The sequence below is a fragment of the Carassius auratus genome, unplaced genomic scaffold (genome assembly GCF_003368295.1).
Source record: "Carassius auratus strain Wakin unplaced genomic scaffold, ASM336829v1 scaf_tig00216169, whole genome shotgun sequence".
Taxonomy (NCBI): domain Eukaryota; kingdom Metazoa; phylum Chordata; class Actinopteri; order Cypriniformes; family Cyprinidae; genus Carassius; species Carassius auratus.
In genome coordinates this window covers 123,423-143,112 of record NW_020528439.1, presented here as the reverse complement: position 1 = coordinate 143,112, position 19,690 = coordinate 123,423, and the positions used below count along the sequence as shown (strand labels likewise).

General features: G+C 34.9%; 1 protein-coding gene across 4 annotated transcripts; it reads right to left on the bottom strand.

Moving 5' to 3' along the window:
* Positions 1 to 4,624: 4,624 nt before the first annotated feature.
* Positions 4,625 to 19,655, bottom strand: ark2n (arkadia (rnf111) N-terminal like PKA signaling regulator 2n). Of its 4 annotated transcripts, none has more exons than XM_026262529.1 (5): positions 19,468 to 19,655; positions 16,936 to 17,688; positions 7,770 to 7,847; positions 7,302 to 7,386; positions 4,625 to 6,232 (listed from the first exon to the last, which is right to left on the bottom strand). In XM_026262529.1, the coding sequence occupies exons 2-5, from the start codon at positions 17,615 to 17,617 to the stop codon at positions 6,067 to 6,069; spliced, it is 1,011 nt and encodes a 336-aa protein (XP_026118314.1). In that variant the 5' UTR covers positions 17,618 to 17,688; positions 19,468 to 19,655; the 3' UTR covers positions 4,625 to 6,066. The 4 variants fall into 4 exon arrangements, with proteins under 4 accessions (XP_026118314.1, XP_026118315.1, XP_026118316.1 ...); XM_026262531.1 differs by having other exon boundaries at positions 6,061 to 6,232; positions 7,250 to 7,386; XM_026262530.1 differs by lacking the exon at positions 7,770 to 7,847 and having other exon boundaries at positions 19,468 to 19,654.
* Between the last annotated feature and the right edge of the window lie 35 nt (positions 19,656 to 19,690).

Genomic DNA, 19,690 nt, shown 5'->3' with positions numbered 1-19,690 from the left:
CATCGATTACAATGCGTGTTATGAAGAAACCTTTCTCTTAAAGTCACTGTACTTAAAGCATGTTATGGACAGAATCAAAAACAGTCTATTAATTAATTAAAAGACCTAAACCTAACATTGAACCATGTGCAAATGCATGGCCTTTTGATGGAATCATACTGACAGCTTTTAAAAGTGAGCTGACCAAAAGAATAGCAGCTTTTAAAAATATAACTCTCAATATCCTGTTTATGTGAATGCAGTGAATCTCTAAATATAGTTTTACAGACAAGAACAAGACAAGAACAAACTAAAATTCAATGAAAACAACATTCCATCAGGTCAAACATCATATGATGAGATAAAAGCATCCAGAAACTTTATAATGTCATAATAAACAAAATCAAGCACAACAACTCTAATAGAGTTAAGTTTAAAATAGTTTAACTCGATGTTACCGTAGGAAATGCCAATTACCCCAAAATAAATCAAAACAAAACAAAAACAAAAAAAGTATGCAAATACACTACCATTAAAAAATTGGGGGTCAGTAAGATTTTTATTTTAAGAAAATTAATACTTTTATTCAGCAAGGATGCATTAAATTGATGAATTTAAGAGATTTATATTCCAAATAAATACTGTTTTTTTGTATCAAATTCCACAAAAATCTTTGTTTCAATATTGATAATAAGAAATAATTCTTAAACAGTAAATCAGTATATTAGAATGACTTCTTAAGGATCATGTGACACTAAAAACTGGAGTAATGATGCTGAAAATTCTGCTTTGCATCACAGAAATAAATTACATTTTAAAATATATTCAAACTGAAAACTGCTATTTTAAATAATAATAATATTTCAAAATTTATACTGTATTTTTGATCAAATGAATAAGCCTTGGTGAGCAGAAGAGACTCTTCAGTATGTTATTCATACTGAATTTAGTCTTTTATAATATCTTGGCTATAAATAACAGAGCTGAATTCATACCATCAAACTTTTTCTGGTGTGACGCCAGCAGACTGAGCTCACATTAGCATACAGCTGCGGTGTCTGTATGAAGGAAACAGAGCACAGCCTCTAGTGGCAGCTGCCTGGCTGTGACCCCTAGGGGTCAGAGGTCAGCGGCTGCTTTTCCACACTGGAGTCTGTATTATACAAGGTTTGTGCTGTTCTGAGCTGTTACACTCAATCATTCACAAGTTTGTTGACTCATTTTAATAATAAACACACACAGACACATGAAATCACAATTTTACTTTTTAAATATCTCTGTTTATTTATCTTAAAATAGTTTTAATCCACATAAATGGAAGAAAGGCTTGCTGAAGCAAAAAAATAAAAATAATAATAACTCTTGCCGTTAAATTAAAATACTGTCAAATTGAAATGAACAAAAATAGAGAAACATTATTCAATTAAAGGGAAAGTGTTTTTCAAATGCATTGGAAATCTACTAAAAACCCAAACCCTCACGTCACGTGACTTATCTTGAGTTCAGGACCCTCTCTCTGTTCTCTGGATGTTGGATTATTGCTGTTTTAGGATGCTTAAATCTGTTTCAAATTACAAAACCTTCCAGAAGGAAGCACAAGACACACGACAGGTGAGGATGATGAAGATGTCCTCATAAATCAACATCAGGGATAGTTTAGATGTCACCTTTCACTCACTCTAACGTCGTTCTAAACCCATACAACTTCATTCATGGAGGACAGAAGGAGAGGTTCTTGTAGAATCACAATAGTTTTTTTCTTACAATGAAAGTTCCAAAAATGTAACACACTGTTACACACTTTGGGGACTGTTAGATTAATGTTTTTGAAAGTCTTTCCGGCTCACCAAGACTGCATTTATTTGATCAAAAATAGAGTAATATCATATAATATTATTACAATTGAAAATAACGGTCTTCTGTTTTAAAATGTAATTTATTCTTGTGATCACAGCTGTATTTTCAGCATCATTCCTCCAGTCTTCAGTGTCACATGATCTTCAGAAATCAGTATAATATACTGATTTACTGCTCAAGAAACATTTCTTATTATTATAAACACTTAAAACAGTCGTGCTGCTAAATATTGTTTTTTTCATGATTCTTTGATAAATAGAAAGGTGAAAAGAACAGCATTTATTCTTTTAACATTAAAAATGTTTAACTGTCACTTTTGATCAATTTAAATCAACCCTCGCTGAATAAAAGCAGAAATATCCTTAAAAAAAGAAGAAAAAAAAACTTCCTGACCCCAAACTTTTGAATTGTAGTGTATGCAGGACTATATGAATTTGCGACTATATGAATTTGAGAGCTCTGATGAAGAATATTTTCATTAAATAATGCCGTTCCTCACAAAGCTACTGGTAAGACTTCTGAAGATTCAGAACATAATGCACAACTGGTTTGTAGTGGTTTAACATCACTTTAGGAGATGGACAGCATCTGTCCTCATCTTCTGTGCTCCACTGAAGGAAGTCAGTCGTACAGGTTTAGAACATGAGGCCAAATAAATGATGATTATCAGCTTCAAATGCACCTCTTTCATCCTGGAGGGTGCAGGACTGTCTCTAACACAGGAAGAGCAGATATGACCCATCCTGGGATTGCTAGTGTCCACAGTCACTAGTGACAGATGTGTCCACTCTGAACTCTGAAGGGACTTCACAAAAGCAGCCTGAACATGAGACAGCAGCTGAGGGCGAAGGATGGAAACTGCTTGTGTGTTTGACAGAGTTCAGCATCTTTAAAGGAACAGCTCAAACAAGAAGTCAAAATAGTTTGCAGAGTGTTTGTGCAGCTCTTCTAAACAATGAAGCTACGCTGTAAAGATTATCTAAGTTGTAAATAAAGACTATTAGAGTACGTTTTACAAGAAAATACATTCAGAATGCTGTTCAAATTCATTGCTACTTGCTGTTGCACTTTGTAATTATTTGTGAAATTTATGTTATGAACACTTTTTTGAGTGTAAATGAGAGAGTCAAAGTCATGCAAACTATTTTTATGGAGCTTTATGGTTATTTTTCCACACAAAGCGATCATATAGCTTCAGAATACTACACTGGAAAAACACGCCCTGAAACAATTCTTAATAAATTTCACAAATACTTAAAGAAGCAAGAAGTTAGATTGAATTAAACATTACATTTTAAAGTAGAAAGAATGAAATAGTACTTTCTTGTAAACACTACTCTCTGTTTTCCTGCTTTGGAACTTCATCTTTCCTTTTTCGAAAAGCTGTTGTTCACCTCCTGTGATTGACAGAGGTTAAGGTCCAATAAAACTATTAGAGGGGCGGGGCTTAGGGAGCCAAAATGGCCACAGGCACAGCTTCTGAATTATCCTGCAGGGTTCAAGGGTGATACACAAGCTGAATGAAGCAGAATAATTCACATTCAGATAATGAGCGCTCCTCACACACAGTGGTCTGACAATTGAGTCGTGAGGAAGAAACACCAAAGGAAACTCAGAAACCTTCTGATCTTATACAAACAGAATATATTGCCAAGACTCAAACTTAAAAGTACAGTGAACTCACAAATGAATATTTTGTCATTATTTAGTCACCTTAATATAATTGTAAACCTGTATGACTTTTCTTCTGAGAAACACCAAAGGAGATGTTTGGAAGAATGTTCACGCTGTTCTTTTTCATGTAACAAACGCATAGTGACTTTCAATGTCCATGAATGACAATAAAGCACTATTACTATAAACTAGACGGCATATGGACCACCTTTATGCAGCTTAAGCTTTCATTATCATCTGTGTTTCAAAGCAGAAAAAGTCATATAGGTTTGAAAAGACACAATGGTGAATAAATGATGACAATTTTCATTTATAGGATAAACTATCCCTTTAATATGCAGTTTTTAAGATGCATATTCATATTGCTCTTCGAACAAATGATTCATATATATAACCAAGTAAAACACAGCAAATATCAATAAATAGCTTCAGTGGTGTGGGATAGCATGATGCAACCATACAAACATGTATATAAAACAAAGTTGTGGTTAAAATGCTCAAGTCTATATGCAAATTATACCCCATTTAGAAAATAAAAACTAAAAATGTTTTTCTCATCACACATTGATTGTATTCACAAGAAGATGCACTACAGTTCAAAAGTTTGGTATTATTAATATATATAAAGAAGTCTCTTCTGCTCACCAAGCCTGCATTATTTGGATTAACAACACCGTATGAACTGTAATATTGTGAAATATTATTACCATTTAAAATAGCCGTTTTCTATTTGAATATATGTTTAAATATATTTTATTCCTGTGATGCACAGCTGTATTTTCAGCATCATTCCTCCAGTCTTCAGTGTCACATGATCTTCAGAAATCATTATAATATACTGATTTGCTGCTGAAGAAACATTTCTGATTATTATCAATGTTGAAAACAGTTGTGCTGCTATTTATTTTTGTGGAAAATACAGTCACTTTCAATCAGTTTATTACATCCTTGCTGAATAAAAGTATTAATTTATTCTTTAATAAAAATAAATGTTTTCAACATTGATAATCACAAATGTTTATTGAGCAACAAATCATCATATTATTCTGATTTCTGAAGATCACGTGACACTGAAGACTGGAGGAATGATGCTGAAAATACAGCTGTGCATCATAGAAATAAACTACATTTTACAATATATTTACATAGAAAACAATCATTTGAAATTGTAATATTTCACAATATTAATGTTTTTCTTTCATCAAATAAAGGCAGAAGAGACTTATTTCAAGAACATTCAAAACTCTGAATGATTCCAAACTTCTGACCATTAGTGTATTTGAATAAGAAGTTCCATGGGCATAATAAAAGCAAGGACTCATTTCTATGACAATGCAAGATGTACATAATGAACATGCTCTGAAAAACCCTAATGCTCAGGATACACACACACACACACAAACGTATAGTGAAAGCAGTATCGGGTGAGGAACACACACTTCAAGGCTTCTCCCCACACAGCAGAGCAGCATCAGATGATTGACAGTGAACACACACACACACACACACACACAGAGGAGTGAGCCGTTCGCTCTGGTGAGAGTAAGACCAGCAGGCTTGCGTTTGGGTCTCAGGTAACAGCTCTTCAGCAGCTTAACAGGAAGTTACATCACAAAAACAGGGGGCTTGGGCGGTTCAGCAGGCGGCTCCTGAGGCCGACAGCAGGATCATGTAAGCGTGCCTGTTTCTTCAGGAGGGGCGAAGTGACTCAAAAGAAGAGAAGATGTTGAAATCGGAGGATCTGACGAAGTAAAACATCCCTGATTTGCCATTGTGAAATGGCTGAGGTTTGATTAGTGATGAGACTTAATCGGCTGAATCTCACAAAAATGCATTAAAATAAATAAAGCAAACAGACAAGAAATTAAGAAAAGAAAAAACTTTTTAAATTAGACATTTGCTTAATTTTCATAAACACTTTAACCCCTAAATTTCTTCGTATCATAGTGCATTTTTTATTTAACGCAATGCATTATTCTGATTTCATTCGTAGGGATTTACTGCTTAACAGAAAAAACATAGAAAATAAAAATTAATACATTTAAATCAAATTATAGTATTTTTTAAATAATGATAATAAATGTCAATTCAAAAATCTTAATAGTACTCAAAATACTTGAAATCTTGTCCGTTTTCGGCTAAATATAAATTCTATATTCTTGCTTTTGGAGCGAAATGTGACCAGTTTCTGTGAGATTCACCCGTTTACATTCAGTATTCGTTTCTATGAAGAAGCCCCATTTTTCAGCTTGTAAGTATTTCAGACCAGTAGTTTTGATACCTGACTTTATCACAGGAGAACTTGGTACAGTATTTGCTCTGATAATGATGATCTGCTGTCATTTACTCACATCGTGGTCTCACAGAAGCAAATAATTAATTAGGCATATCAGAAGCAAACACTGAGCTCTTTCAAGTGTGTTCATTTAATGAAAGCATGGTTCTGTGTTCTTAGTTTCAACAGTCTCGAGGTTATGGTTTGAGTCACTCGGCCCACCAGTCACATGTATATGAGTGTGTGTGTGTGTGTGTGTGTGTGTGTGTGAGTGTGTTTGATCACAGCAGGTATCTGTGCCGGTCTTCATCCAGTGTCAGATCCACCACCTCAGGAGGAGGAACCCAGCCGGACTGCGCCGAGACGGACGTCCACTGAGCCGGAGCTCTCTGCTTCCAGGAAGAAAGAGACTGAATCACTCCACCGCGAGGAAACCTTGAGACCACGCTGAAAATAACATTACAATAGCATTACAACTCTTGGGAAAAATAAACAAACTTTAGATTTAATTCATCCTTCTACAAATGAAGGCCTAGAAAGTCTTAAATCCATTGCATCAAATACATAAAAAAAGTAATATCTTACTCCGCATTTTTACCTTACTTTCCAATTAAATTCTGTAAATGTCCTTAAATTAAGGTATATTTACTTAAGATACGAAATGAAGATATGAAGTCTTGTTTTCTGAGAAATTTAAGCAACTTTACGCTTGAAAGAAGTACTTGTGTCAATAGGGTGTGAAAAACTGTTTTCCCTTTGAGTTAAGTGGATTTTTTTTTGTTCTAATATTTGCTCCATCTGCAAATACTTGTTCTTGATTTAAGGATAAACTCAATTTTGTTCAATTTCTCTGAAAATGGGATTTCTTGCGTCTCAAGTGTTTATTATTTTAAGGATGCTTCATTGGAAATCAATAAGAAAAAAAATGCAGTGCATACAACATTTGATGCAATGACTTTATGAATTGAGGCTTTCATTTATGATTTAATACTTTTGAAGAGCTGCAAAATCCCTGTCAAATGCCGAATTTTCAGTGTCAGTTCATGAAACCCAATGCATTAAGGAATGCTAATGAATTGATCCCTATAGTAAAGTACTAAAACAAATTCAAATCCTATTTCTTTTAAACTAAAATCCAATTATATTAACAATGACTTTGGAAAGATTACTTTAAAACAGATGAACGAATGTGCACATGCAAATGGCTCGAATCATAAATGAGCTATTTTTGTTTTATTGCATTTAACATGTTATATATACTTATACAGGTGCTGCAACAATTTTATTAAATCACGTATTTGTTTTTGCATCTAAAAAAATAGTTCTGTGGTATGACAGATGATTCTTTAATAGTCACAATTACTAAGGGGTAATGATAAATGGCAATTCTATTGTAGTTTATACGTAGAAGTAGAAGCAAATGATTGTTTAAGACCAAAATATGATGTGCATGGTATTGCTTACCTAATTAGCATATGAACACTACTAAATGACTGCTGAATAAGGATCAGTTCACCTGGCGTTCTCTTGAACTCCGACGATCTCCACTTCACTGTCGGTGGACGCCAGACTCACCTGAGATGGCTTGACTTCTACTGCACCTACAGACACACAAAATACTTCATTCAGCAACGGTAGCTAATACAAAAATGGTTAAATTACAAAACATGATTGGTTGTAGTGCCAACGTAGGTGGTGTGCTGTGGCCTGACTGGGTTTGCAAAAAGTCCTTCTGTTCAAAATTCATGAAAACACATCCCTAATGACACAACTACTGCAGTGGCTTCCCACTTTTGTCAACGGAAAGGTTTGACAAGGGTTCCCAAAACTTCTCTTTGGTAGAGGAAGAGATCGCGGTCTAAGTGTATGTTTTGATGCACATGTTTGAAAGTACTAATATTAGTGTGTGAATTGGGACACTGCCATTGTGTACGAGTGTAGAGTCAATCGACCATCCTGGAGACGGAGTAACAGTAAAACGAACCTGAGAGCGACTGAGACTGCCGTTCCTGATTGGAGTGAGTGTCTGAAATATCATAGTGTCCAATCACTGCAGGACCCACTGCAACACACACACACACACCGTTCAGACGATTCGCCACCATATCTGTATGTCCCTAATTCTATGAACTGGTTTCTTTTGAAAATCTATTCATCCTTCTCAATGCTGGATTAGAAACGCTGAATGTTAGCAGACTATAAAGCTTTAATCCTCATTTTGAACACAAACAAAAATATTTTGAAGAATGTCGACGGTAGCCATTGACTTCCATAGTATTTTTTTTACATCCTATGGAAGTTAATAGCTACCGTCAACTGTTTTATTATCAATGTTTTTCAAAATATCCTTTTTTTTGTGTTCAACAGCAGAAAGAAACCCATACATGCTTGGAAACAGCTGAAACAAACTGAATTTTAATGTTTGGTCAACTATCCCTTTAATGTGTATGTTTTACACTGGACTAAAATTTAGATTTCAACAACTTTACCCCAAACATATACAATTTGGGGATCCCTCCCTCCCACCTTGTCACATTTGTGGTGTTTGCAGTCAAAAATGACCAAATATAGTTCCTTGTTATGCTATACTGACAACAAATATTGAACTCAATCTTTTTAATTAATGTTTTTTCAATTAGCACTGGTTTTGTATTTCGTTTTTGCACTGACTGATTATAGGCCTCCTTGATCTGAGCTTATGCACTTCAGTTTTTGAGTGAATATTGATATATATATATATTGATATATATATATATATATATTATGTTTATATAAAGTTTCATTTTATTCCAGAATGCAACATTTTCTAAAAGAAAGACTATTTCAACAAAAATTTGTCAGATCTTTTTTTTATCCAGTGAGAATTGATTTCTGTATGTTTGTTATAATAATAACAAAATTATATATATTTTTTTATATAAAATAATTTGCACTGACAAATTGCTCCCTATAAGACCAGGAGGATTTTTTATTAAATAGGTAATTTTTTTGTTTTTCAAAAAAAAAAAAAATATATATATATATACATATATATATATATATATATATATATATATCTTTTTTTACAATATAGCCCTGAATGGACATTAAAATAAACTACCTGAACAATAAGGCTATGAAAATCAGGTAAAACAGATGCATGCTGGTAAAATACTAGTATTTTTATTTACCAGCTTACGACAGAGCAGATAACACACATCAATAATGTGCTACATACACATGAAAACACAAATGAATGTCGCCTGGCACACTTTTACGTTTGGTTAGGCAGTAGTATATGACAAACAAAGAAAACATTTTTTGGAACAAATAAAAATACATCTCTGGTTACTCATTTCTTGGTTTCTAACAACTATAAGGAAGAAATTCTCTCCTCCATCTAAAACATTATGACACTAAACTTAGGCAGCTTGGATATTATTACACAAAAAGACATAAAAACGTAAACCATCTCCTTCAGACACTCTATACAGTAAAGCAATACAGCAAACAGCTTTCAAGTCCTCCTGCAAGTCAGTAACACTACAGCAAACCTTGACTAGTGTTTGTGTTAGTGTGTAGGAAGCACATGATGGGCGAATCTCATGAAATCTGGCCAGCTCATATTTCACCCTAAAATCAAAAAGAAATGACATGTAAATATTTTGCAATACAATTAAGTCTCCTTATACCCATAATTTTGAAATTGTGACATTAACAACTGCCTTTGGTGAAAAAAAAAAAAAATCTTATTGCAATCAACTATTTATATATAGATCAGTATTTGTTGTGCTGCTTTTAATTTGCAGATTATTTTAAAAATTAAGAAAATTATTTCAAAAACCTCAATATAATGATAGGTAAAAGTTGATAGCCTGAATGCACTGCAAGTTGCTTTGGATAAAAGCATCTGCTAAATGCATAAATTTAATTTAATTTCATTAGAAGCACCAACTAATTACAATGCATTACAGTAATTGTGCACACCTGTACTTTATTTAAAAATGCATTAAAACCTAATATTTCTTAATATACAGTAGGCTTCCATTGTCTTTATGTAAACATTAACTTTGGGGTAAAACGTGACTCTGACATGATTCTATGGTAATTACCCTTAAAAAAAGGTGATCAATATCTCTTGCCTCCAGTAGAAATAAAAGAAGAATCACCTGTTTATTGCATGTGCATCACAGACAGTATCTATTAGTGTTTGATGATAGTTTGTGTGTTGTAGGTGCATATTAATAATAAAAACCAATGCACAGGCTGTCATTACATTACAGATCTCTACTGTTAGCTTATATCATGCATATTCCGCTTTGGAAGAAGCGAATCAATAAGAAACTAAAACAATCCACAATGCAAACAACAAGAGTTCTTTGGTAGACATGCTGGCCTAGATGAAGACAAAAAGACACATGGCAGTCGAGGCGAAACCTCAGAAGTCTCTTGTGGAAATAACATCATGAAAGAGTTATTATTCTACAGGCAAGACAAATGATTCTTTAAAATAATCCAGGTGAGTGGAAGAAATGAGATCACAAAGGCACTGAGTGTGGAGGGCGGCCCTGAGATGCCAATAGAAGACAATGGAAGATGTAAATAGAAGAAAGACAGATGATGTTAAAGAAACGGTTTACCAAAAAGAAAAAAAAGAGAAAGTTTCTGTCATTATTATATCACCCTCAAGTCATTCCAAACCCATAGGACTCAGACAAAATTGAATTAAGAATATCCAGGCTTTTTACAAAAGAGATTTGGTCAGTTAACCCTACAAAAAAAAAAAAAATGTGATTGCAATAATCAACATCTTCTGAAGTCATGCAAAAGTTTTTTGTGAAAAGACCCAAATTGAAGGGGTAATTCAATTAAACTGATTTTTTTTAAAAAACATTCTTAGAGCCAGAGTTATTATAGCTAAATCCATTATATTTTAAGTAAAAAAAATTAAATGAATTACAATATTAAAAAACATTTAATCTAGTTACCAAGACAACATTTCTCATTTTACTTTTGCTTTTTTATTGTGCTAATATTATCCATGTATGTAAGATCATTCCCATTTTAATTTTGTTTAACTGAATGTATTAATGTATTAAAAAATTATATATTTAAACTCATGTATATTACTTAATATTATATATAATAAAAAAAAAAAACTGGAAACATGAAAATAACCTGATTCAAAATATGCATTAAAAACTAAAATAGTATCATAATAGAATGATAATAGTATAGTTGATATGATACTAAAGTTACACTGTCTGGAGATTGACAGCCTCAGTTTCTTGTTCACTTTCAATTAATTGTCACGATATTTCACAATTTCACATTTTGTGTTGGATGCAAGAAGCCAAATGGGTTTCGAAAGGCATGAGGATGAATAAATGTTTAATTGGTTATGAAAACTGATCCTTTAATAGAGAGAGATGGGGAAGCCAGAATGGAGGTGATTTTAATTAGAGATAAAGAGAAAGTTTGTGCAATGTCCGAATCCTCCACTTCAGCGGTCGAATTGAGTCGGCACAATTGTGTTGCGTTAACGTTCTTTAAACGTTGGGTTCAGACGGCTCTGTGCTACCATTGACACCGGCAGTCTGGGGCGGTGGAACCGTGATGACGCTGACTCGAGCCATCTGATAGGCTGCCAGCGTTTCCTGTGACTCAGACGATGGCAGGAATGAGCTAACGTTGCTCCGCCCCTCCGGATTTTCACTGGACGAAAGATCATCATCCGAATGCATGCGGGTCAGTCTGTCCATCCACACGCGAAAGCGCTCCTCGGTGTGTCTCTGCATCACGGCGAATCGCGTAAGCGCTTCCTCCAAGACTCCGCCCAGGGTTCCACTGGCCACGCCCATGTTGAGTTGGCCCCACCCATGCGCTGATGCTCCAGAAGCGTTGGTTCGGCGATGGCCAGCTTAAAGACAGACGGCAGTGCCGAGAGAGAGACGTCAGACACACAGGAATGCAGAAAGCGGCGGCGTTATTGCGTGCACACCGGCGAGCATGCTGGGAACAATCATGCAGCTCTCGCAGTGCATTCTGGGTACAGTTCACCAACAGACATATGACTTAAGATGGCCTAAAGATCACACAGTGAGATTGATGCCAGCATTTTAACCAGTATAACGCCAACCAACCATTACATATGAAGAAATAAAGAAAGAAGAAGTGTAACGCTTAGAGATTATTAGGCATCATTATGATTGTTTAGAGTCCTGAGAGATGCAATAAAAAGGCTAATTAACATATTACACAAAACTAATCATAGACCTCACAGATTATGCACTAATTTTTTAAATTGGTGAATGTGCATGTGATTTTGGAGGTATAACTTGGGAGGAAAAACCTTTGAAACATTGCATGTGTTGTTATTGTTAAAACCTTGTTACCTGAAATAAAATATTATATAGAAATAATACTTGAATTAGATGAAAAACTTAAACTTGGACATTAACCTTGACAATTAACTGAAATTAAGTTGAATAAAAAATTACTAACATTGCTAAATCTAAAACTAAAGTTAAAGCTACATACAAATAAAATAAGAATAGACAAAAGCACATAAAATTACTAAAACTAAAAATGTAAAATTAGCAAAAAAAGCTAATTCAAATTTTAAAAAATGACAGCCAACCCAAAATATGAATAAATACTACAGTAGTATATAGTAGAAATAAAATATCACTGCTGCAAACTCGTACGTTTTTTTTTATGGCTAAAAACTGGAATTACCAAACATGCTTTAGAACTACTTAAATCTGCACAACTAATTCAATATAATATACAATATAAAGTTATGATATGGTCCACAAAGGATCAGATATACTGAGCTTTAACTCTGGCCATGCCAACAATGTGGAACCACGAGGACATAATGCATTTCCTAACTAACAGATACTACGCAGAAGGATGAATTAACAAAAAAACTGCAGACACATTAGACACACAAGCCACAGATAAAGGACACAAAGACAACAGACACGGAGTCAACTGAAAGACTAAAAGACACAATGAAGGAAATCTTGCGATATTCTAATATGCTAACCTTTAATCCAATATAACCGACCTCCAATCAAAAGGACTTTGCTCTGGATTCATTATAATGAAATACATTTAGTGCATCAGTATTGCTGATCATAAATATACTTGATAATAATGTCATTGTGGATAATAGCCATTTTACTGAATGTCTAGTGTTTCGGCAGAAAAGGTAAGCGACAGGTTTAGACTATCAAATGAACAAAAACGTCACCCAAATTAGCTGCAGTGTTTTTTGTTACACCTTACCTTGGATTTTAAGACCAGCCAGAGCTACCAGTCATTCTGGTGGGACACTAAACTCACGGTTCAGATTATATTATGTATATTGAGTTACGGATTGGATAATTGTTCATATCAGCAAAAAAAAAAGTTTGCTTTTCTTTAACTAGTGAAAGCTTACTTTAAGAACTTCTATACCACAGCAAAAACTACTAGCTTAAATATTAAAACCAGTAATAAAACGGGAATAATTACACAAATTACAAGTTAGATAAATACAACAAAGTTACAAATAAAGTCAGTAATAGTAGTATTCAGGTAAAATGTAATAATGAAGTGTTAAGTGATTCTCAGCCGTTTACGGCCACTGAAGACATAATCAACTGTTTACCAGAATACCTGCCAAAATGGGTATTTTACCATAGCTTTTGTGTGTATGTGTCCGTTCAAGCACAAAGAGACGTGAAAGAGGAATCAATTGGGTGTTCATGCGCTGTCTGAATCGTGCATCTCTCTCGATGTGTGTGCGGCAGCGGCTGTACACACAGAAAACGGTGCACAAGTACTGATTCAAGATCTCTTTCACTTGAATGGTTTAAAATTGCTTGAATGTGTAAATTGGCAAGACAAAACACGTATTCACTCTGTGATGGTTAAACTTAACAGTTAATTTGCGAATCACATGTGTGCCGAACTGTGGGATCTAGACCGTACAGATGATCTACAATCTGTTGTGTTTCTACTGCAAAGGGGCGGATTTGTGGACATTTTCCATGGGAACTTAATTTGGGGCATTTTACATTTACATTTATTCATTTAGCAGACGCTTTTATCCAAAGCGACTTACAGATGAAGACAGTGGAACATTTTGAAAATCTTCCAAGTTGGGAACTTAACAGGAATTAATTGGAATTTTGGGGAGATTTCTAGAAAACGTATCATATACAAACATTTAGTTTGGTCGCAAGCAGCCTTGCATGCAAACTAAAACAAACTGTAAAAATTTTACATTTTTTTACATTTGGCATTTTTCAAATATCGGTAGTTCCCGATAAATTTTTCAGCTCGGCCGATGCTGCTCTAGGCATTTGCATACTGTCATATTCATGTCATTTTCACTGTGTGCTGTGGGTAAACTGAGTGTTACCCTGGCTTTATTTGAAAAATATGATTCCTTAGAGCAAACAAACTTCACAGAATATGGAGTGCCCTGTTAGTTACTTTTAATTATATTTTTATTCAATATTTGTGAAAAGTATTTTAGTATAGTATAGTATTATAAAGTATAAGTAACTAAATGATTTCAAGTTTTTATATATAATTTATTTTTTTTATATCGGCTTTATATCGGCCCCTTTGCTTTCCAAAATATCGGCATCGGCTGTAAAAAAAAAAAAAAAAAAAAAAAAAAAAAACTAAATCAAAAATATTTTAGTATAGTATAGTATTATAAAGTATAATTAACTAAATGCTTTCAAGTTTCTTATATATGATTTTTTTTTATTATATTGGCTTTATATGGGCTTCTCTGCTTTCCAAAATATTGGCATCGGCTGTCAAAAAAAACTATCGGTTGAGTGCTAAACATGATACTTTTTTCAGGATTCATTGATGAATAAAACCTTTAAAAAAAAAACAGCATCTTTTCAAAATATAAATCTATAAATTTTATTTAAAAAAATAAATGCTGTTCTTTTGTAATGTTTTATTCTTCAAATAATCCTGAAAAAAAATATCACAGGTTATGAAAAAAATAAAAATAATAAATAAATAAATATATATATATATGAAGCAGCACAACTGTCCAGCAAATCATCATATCAGAATGATTTTCTGAAGGATCATGTGACACTGAAGTCTGGAGTAATGATGCTGAAAATTCAGCTTTCCATCAAAGCAATACATTTTTTAAAGTACATTACAACAGAAAACCATTATTTGAAATTGTAATAACTCTTAATTTTACCGTTTTGTTCTGTATTTTTGATCAATTATGAGACTACAAGAAAGGGCATCACAGTCTGAGCTAGCTAGCACATGATACCTACCCTCATAAATGATCAATGAAACAGTGCTAACTAGCTTACATTTTTCATATCTGATTTACAGGCTTTACAACTACTGTATAAACACATTTTGGTATTTGCTAGTTAAACTTGAATCTCATAGATCAAATATATTTTAATATCAAAACATGCTTGAATGGAAGCCGGGAAAATAAGGAGGAATCCCCCACTAGGTGACTAAGTGGGATAATGTGTGGGGAATGGTACTTTTTAGACAGTTTTTTTTTCTCACCTAAATGTTTGCTAAGGCATATATTAGTTTTTACAATGGTATAATTTTTTAGCCTAAACACGGCACAAGTTAGTTTTAAACAAATTTATGCAAGTTACGTGAAACCTCACACCAAGATGGACATGTTGACATAATTTTGTGTTCTGGATTCAGTAAATTATTTGTGTATGTTATGGAGGAATGCACAGTGCATGTACGGCGTGTCTGCTGCTGTGTGCATGTGATTGAGGTAGAAATTAAACTGAAATTGCATCAAATCTGGTTGTTTTAACCAAGATTATGCTGTAAGATTTTTTTCACCCCAACTACATTAAAGTTCCCAGTTAATGCAATTTTTTTTAAATCAAATACACAGTTTATTCCAATGGAAATTTTCCATTCTTGAAAATTCCCAGAATTTTGCAACCCTACTAAAGACTGAGGTCAGTGTAAGGTCAGAACGCTGTTGTATTCTGAGAGCGGAAAAATGTTCCTCACCCGCCGCTTTGCATATGAGTTCATTCAACATGCATGCACAGTAAAACACACCTGACCGCTGCAAGAGATCTGTCTGATGTAACGCTCTGATCTATGAGTGTGTGTTTATTCAACTGTTCTGTCATCCAGCCAACATGCACTGAACAATGCATGAGAAAAATGGCTTCACTGAAGGTCCTGGTTTGTTTCAGAACTAGAGGTAGGAATCTTCAGCATCTCACGATTCAATTTCGATTCAGAGTCAATCGGTTCTCGATGCATCTCAATTTTTCCAGTTACTTTTACAGCACAGGGTGGAAAATCTTAAGGGAGATTTTAAAGTACTTTATACTATAATATGCCGGCTATCATTCAAAAACAAAAATAAAAAAGTCAGTTTAATAAGAAATAACCAATTTAACTATTTATGTTTTTTCCTCCCCACCGTTTTCTTAATTAGTGAAAAATAAATTTTCTGCCTAATAATGTCTAATGATTACTAGCACCATATAACTTTTTTATTCATCATTAAGTGAGATGGCCAGATAAGCAATTGTTTACTGTAATTAACATTAATAATAATAATAATAATAATAACAATGAGAAATACAAGAATAAATGAATAACTAATTTTACTGACACCTTGTAGTTTTACTCAATTATTAACCATTAAGAGATATGTCAGATATGAAATGTATTAATAATAGTAATAATTATTAATAAAAACAATATAGATGGATAAATACATTTATTGCTGTAATTTATTGTAATTTTCTTAACAGACATTAAAAGTGAGAAATAAAATAAGTCAAGTCAAATAAGTTTTGTTGTCATTAACATTATCATCATGATCATCATCAATAGCATCATTACTATTAATATTTATTGATAAAAAATAAAAAATCTATAGCTTCAATCTAACAATTTACTTGTTATTGTCAAATTGCAAAAATAAAACTGGTTCCACTGGTTGTCTGACACTTGATAAAAGTCTTACTGGTTGTTTTATAATGAACAAATGAATAATGAATGTTTGTGGATCAATCCAGAATCTATCTGAGAAAGAACCGTGATGCATCGATTTGTTCGCGACGTGTGTGTGTGTCCACACAAAGTTGACTGTGTGTGTGTGTGTGTGTGTGTTCACCTACCTGGTGCGTGAGAGTTGATTGTCTCTCCCTCGTTGTCAGACGAGGCTGTTAGCGGCGAGGATGAGGATGAGTGGGCCGTGATGTCACTGTCGCTGGTGCTGCTGTCCTGGAGCACGTCAGGTTTGCGTCTCGCCGCCGCTTCACGTTTCTGCCGCAGCTGTCTCATGCGCTGCTTCTGCTGCTGGCTGCGCGGGCCTCTGACTCGCACGCGTCCGTTCACATGCTTCTCCTGGCAGCGGTTCTTCTTGGCCGCCATTGCAACCGTGGACGCATCGCTCTCAGAATGCGAACGTCGTGACTTCCTGCCGGCCGTCTGAATGGGTGCGGCTGCTTCCTCTGCTGATGAAAGCGTGTCGGAGTCTCCCAGGTGACCAGAGGAGGAAGGCGAGCGCAGGCAGGCGGAGGAATCGCTGTCTTCCTGTGTGGCGGCAGGGGGCGGATCTGTTTCCTGCGGCTGCCCGGGGGCGGAGTCTCTATGAAGCTCCTTTAGTAAGCACGGCATAGAGAGCAGACCAGGTGCTGGCTGTTTGTCAGGACCGCTCTGCAAGCTGATTGGCTCCTCGCATGCCGGGGAGCTGCTGGGCGTGGTTTCTTGTCTCAGGGGCATGTCCTGCTCTTCTGCTGTAGCCCCGCCCTCTGTGGGGAATTCAGGGAGCTCGTTGGCCTTCTGGGCATCAGTCATCTCTGGAGGGCGGGGCCAGGGGCGGAGTCTCTGGAGTGGCAGCTAATAGGTGACAAACAGGGGCAGTTGACCTGGAAAACAGGAATTGTGTGTCAGTGTAACAGCTGACAAATGTCTTATGTTTACATGGTTAGTTCGGTTTCTCAGTATTCAACCACCAGCTGAACTATCACGCACCAGCGACACTCTTATCATCCTTTCTACGCTTCACTGGACTCCAGCACACAATGCTGTATTTCCCCAGAGTCTGGCCTTGAAAACTTGTTTTAAAACTTCATATGAATACATTTTTTTTTTATTTGCTGCTGCCTCAGTCACAATGCATGACAATGTACAAAAATCACTTTTGAGAGACTGATGTCACACAAACAGCAACTTATATGCAATATTTAGATCTTAGATCACAACTACAGAAGTTCATACTGACTACATAAATATTCAGGTAACACTTTACAATAAGATTCATTAGTTAATTATTTTAGTTCACATGAACAATACTTCCGCAGTATTTATTAATCTTATTTCGTTAACTTTATCATTTACTAATGCATTATGCAAATCAAAAGTTGTGCTTGTTAATATTAGCTAATGCACTATGAACTAACATGAATGACTATTTTCATTAACTAGCATTAGGTAAATAACTAATAATTAACTAACATTAACTAATGGAACCTTATTGTAAAGTGTTATCATGACTTCATGAATTTAAACCAAAAAAAACAAGAAAAGTTTATACTGACTGTATAAATGTTAATGACTATCAATTCCATGACTTTTTCAGGATAAAAAAAAATATATATATATACATTTTTTTTTTTTTTAATTTTAAACTTCTCTCAAGAAACAAACTACTACAGAGCTTAAAATAGTCCTCTCAAGACATTTAAGATCAAAACTCATTACCCTGTTTTACATTTCCTACCAAAACACCTCATTCAGAAATCTGACAGTCAATACTGTTAATACATCAAGAAAACAAAAACAGTTCTGTTTATACATCACAACTATTGAACCTTTATTTTTGTATACTGTTATATATTTTTTCTTCCAATTAAAGTAAAAAAAATAAGTCACATTAAAAAAAATAACCATAAGGAACTATTTTGAACGGATATTTTTAATTATTTTTGCATTGACTGCCACAAATCTGTAGCAATTTTTTTAGATACCAAATGTCAACTATCAAATCGAGGAATTAATATACAGATTCTAAAGCTTCTTGCACGTTTTAAAGGAGATCCAACATTCATCCCAACCGCATTTACAGCACTAAACATGTGTCTTAAACTGTGGTTTCCATAGTATTTTTATACTAGTTTCCTTAACATGACTAATATTAGTTCCTCTCGCAGGCACGGAAACACGTACGAATCATCAACGCATCATGTATTTAGATCACGAGCCGCTGCTAATGACGCATGCACCCGTATTTTTATCAGTATGTTTGCAATTAATAAAAATCGTTGCATACTTCAACACTCCAGAATCAGTTTATAAGTCATAGTGCGTGCATGAAATTCAACGCAACTCAATGCGCCAGCGCAGCTACGAAAGAAACGAACGGAACACCGCTCTTAAATAATTACAGAAACAGGAAAAAAGTAAACCAAGCGAAACTAAAGTGCAGCACAAACGCTCATCCTACGACACAGTTTCTGGAAGATGCACAACCGCTGCACTATAATCGACACATCTGCACCTTGCGTGGATACAGCACGCACAAATGCATGTATAAACGCGTGCATTAATTAAAGTGAACCTGGGATTGGGTCAAAACTGCAGTAGAGGCTCAAGATGGAGAGGCGAAGTGCTGAGCGCGCGCTCGAGCGCCGTCGACTGAAGCTTACCTGGTTCAAATCTGTCCTCATGTGTGTGTTCTCCGGAACATCTCAGGCTCGCAACAGCACATTCATGAGGAAAATATGGAGCTGATAGAAATGTTATGGGATAACTGCTATGCGTTCTCGACTTTGCGGCCGCTTTAGCGCAGTTTGCTAATTTAAAATGTCCTGACTAGCCGTCGCTGGAACAAATGTGTAGTCGTCATTTCCGCTGCGCTGGAGTCGGGAG